This window comes from Microtus ochrogaster, unplaced genomic scaffold, assembly GCF_000317375.1.
Source record: "Microtus ochrogaster isolate Prairie Vole_2 unplaced genomic scaffold, MicOch1.0 UNK8, whole genome shotgun sequence".
NCBI classification, from domain to species: domain Eukaryota; kingdom Metazoa; phylum Chordata; class Mammalia; order Rodentia; family Cricetidae; genus Microtus; species Microtus ochrogaster.
The window spans coordinates 1,608,212-1,611,461 of NW_004949106.1; the positions used below are offsets into that span (position 1 = coordinate 1,608,212).

General features: G+C 45.7%; 1 protein-coding gene across 1 annotated transcript in view; it reads left to right on the forward strand.

The window, feature by feature from the left end:
- Kctd18 (potassium channel tetramerization domain containing 18) overlaps nt 1–3,250 on the forward strand; it is an 8,850-nt gene that overhangs the window by 1,022 nt on the left and 4,578 nt on the right. Inside the window, exons 2-3 of the mRNA XM_005366348.2 lie at nt 338–549; nt 2,374–2,567. Of these exons, the coding sequence (XP_005366405.1) occupies nt 338–549; nt 2,374–2,567 (406 nt within the window). The remainder of the gene's footprint in view (nt 1–337; nt 550–2,373; nt 2,568–3,250) is intronic.

Sequence of the window (3,250 nt, forward strand, 5' to 3'; positions counted from 1 at the left end):
GTGGGAGCTGATGTTCACAGGAGCTGATGTGCGTGGGAGCTGATGTTCACGGGAGCTGATGTGCGTGGGAGCTGATGTGCACGGGAGCTGATGTGCGTGGGAGCTGATGTTCATGGGAGCTGATGTGCGCGGGAGCTGTTGTGCACGGGAGCTGATGTGCACGGGAGCTGATGTGTGTGGGAGCTGATGTGCGCGGGAGCTGATGTGCGTGGGAGCTGATGTCTGATGTGTGTGGGAGCTGATGTCTGATGTGCGTGGGAGCTGATGTGTGTGGCTGAGACATGGAGCATCCAGATTGCTGACGGGTCTGCCCGACTGTCTCGGGACTGTCTTCCAGGGGCGTGCATCATCGACCGCGATGGACAGCTGTTTAAGTACATTCTGGATTATCTCCACGGAGAAGTGCAGCTTCCCTCGGATGCACAGACCCGAGCCGCCCTGCAGGAAGAGGCCGATTATTTTGGCATCCCTTATCCGTACAGCCTGTCTGACCACTTGGCCAATGAAATGGAGACATATTCTTTAAGGTCAAATATAGAACTTAAAAAGGTCTTGGCATTTTCTCAAGTTTTAAAATACATGTTTATTATGCACAAAGAAGTATATTATTATGCATAGTTGTGATGTCAGATACCGAGCGTGAGGCAGTTTGTGATCATTTTTGAACACGCTTCTTAATTATTCCTACTCATACTGAGAGTCCAAGATTAATTCTAGGGAAAAAAGCTTTATTATATACCGTACTGAAGATGTAACACTTTTCATTCTTTTAGATAGAACTATTTTTCTGAAATCGTTGTTTTTATTTTGAGGTCGGGTCCCGCTCTGTAGCCCTGGCTGGCCTAGAACTGGCTTTGTAAACCAGACTGGCTTTTCACAGTGATCCACCTGCCTCTGCTTCCTGAGTGCTGGGATTAAAAGTACACACCATACACTTGGTTTCTGAAGTTCTTTTTAAATTAGAGAAATAATATCATTAATGAGGGTGTAATGGTATTATTTTATTTACTAAGATAACTTGTTTTTACAAGAATTGTTCTAATAATAAGCTCTTACCTGACTTAGTGAGTGTGGCAGTTTGTAAATGAAGCATGCCGAATTCACTTTAAGAGCAGCAAATCTTTCTTAAAAGACGTTTTTAAAGATACTTACATGACTTGAAAGTTTTGTTATCCATGTCCTTTCAATACGTATTGTATTTGTGGCTATTTAGCACGTAAGAAAATTGTTTCTGCTGTCAGTTGTTGATCCTGAAAGTTGCTCTGCACTGATTTGAGCTTTAGCTTCCGGTGTCAGCTCAGGACAGACTGACGGACGGTTGGTTATCGGGACTGCAGCACAGAATCCCTTAGGAATTTGCATGGGTGTATGGATTCTGCTATTGAGGTTTCAGACTTTTAATTGCCAAGTGATAGTCTTGATAACGCTACTTACCAAACTAGAGAATGGGGTAAAAAAGCCCTGCAGGAAGATTAGAGCGGGTCAGCGTTCATCTTCTGAATCCCAGCTCTGTAGTTCTCGGCTCCTGATTCGTATTAAAAAGGATAAAGTGTACCTGCATTTATTCCAGCATCAGGCTCATTTATTTCAAATGATGTGGCGTGCATGGCGTTGCACAGGGGCTGTGTGGAGTACCAAGAAATGGAGTCCAGTTCTCGCCCTAGAACAGTTCACAGTGTAGTCTGGGGTTCACATAGGTGCACACATAATGTTAAAGATCAGTGTTTAGCCGTATTCAATGAAAGCGCCAGCCGCCCGTGAATAGTAACGGCAGGTGTCATCTTCATGCCGCCTGCTCTCCCTGCCCCGAAGGATCTGTCAGTGGACTCAGCAGACAGTGCAAATGAATGAGTGACATCAGCGTGTGAATGCCGGATGAGTTGAGACCCTGCTGGGCCGCACCATAGCAGCCCTACAGTGTAGAAGGACAAGTTAATCTGGTCATCCGTAGTTGGAATTTAGAGTGGGAATAAGGACCAGTCATGGGGCCAGCTAATAGAAAGAAGAACGGAGGCTAAGTGAGAAGTTTGAGAAGGCGTTCTAATAAGGAAGGTGGAGAGCTGACTTTTAGTTACTATATGAAGACTAAAATCAAAAGTGATGCTGGCAAGTCAAAAGAAGAGAGAGAAGAGAAACTCTCTTTGGAAAAGTATTCTCTCTAAAGAGTTGTGGGGATTTTTGTTGTTACAAAGAAGAAAAAAAACCTCCCTTCAATTAATTCATTACCTTTATGTTTATAGGCTAAGTCAGAATTGATGGTCTTTTTATTTCCCTTTATGACCAGCTCAAATTTTAGCTTTACATGTAAGTAATACAGCACATTTATCTCGTGTTCCATAATTAAATCTCAGTTTGTATACATATTTGCTTTAGGCTTTGACAGACTTCTGTGACTCGTACGGCCTAGTCTGCAGTAAACCGACAGTCTGGGTTCTCCACTATCTTAACACATCTGGTGCCAGCTGTGAGAGCAGGATTATTGGTGTCTATGCCACAAAGGCCGACGGGACGGATGCCATGGATAAGCAACTGGGTGGAAGGATGCACAGCAAAAGCATCTTCAAAAGGTGCGTTCAGATCCAGGGTGCTAGAGAACGAGGTCAGGTCTGACATCTCTTAGCCATTCTAGGAATCGTCACTGTGTGAAAGACTGCACCCGACTCAGGCACGGAGCCCTGGCTGTGGGACGGCTGCCACCGGAGCTTCTCAGTCGCTCAGCCCCCATGCTGGCTCTTCAGAGTGAACAGAAGAAGAGCCACACGCTAGCGTCTCCCCACAGTGTGGAGTCCATGCCCACTGCTGACCCAGGGTCAGGGCGAAGCTGCCATGGCTTGGACGTGTTAAGTTCTTACAGGTTGTTGTCTTACTGTGTCCCTCTAGTATTACCGCACCAGGAAAGTCACCTACCGTGCTTTCTGTCATCTTCATGCTCTGTGGGAGGGTAAGGTTGGTCACGCTTGTCACTGACTTGTAGCCGTGTGAGCTTGCTTTCGGAATCCTTTCCGGGCAGTAAGTGTTTCTGCGTCAGACACCCGAACACCTGCCTGATGGAAGGAAATGGCATCACAGTTGGATCTTTTCTAATTAGAGTAGCGGGTTTTGTTTTGTTGCCCTTTTGTATGTTTTTGAGACAAATTCTCACTATATAGACTTGGTGGCCTGGAATGCTTGCCTCTGCCTCCTAAGTGCTGGGATTAAAGACATGAGCTACTATGCGTGTGTGTGTGTGTGTGTGTGTGTGTGTGTGTGT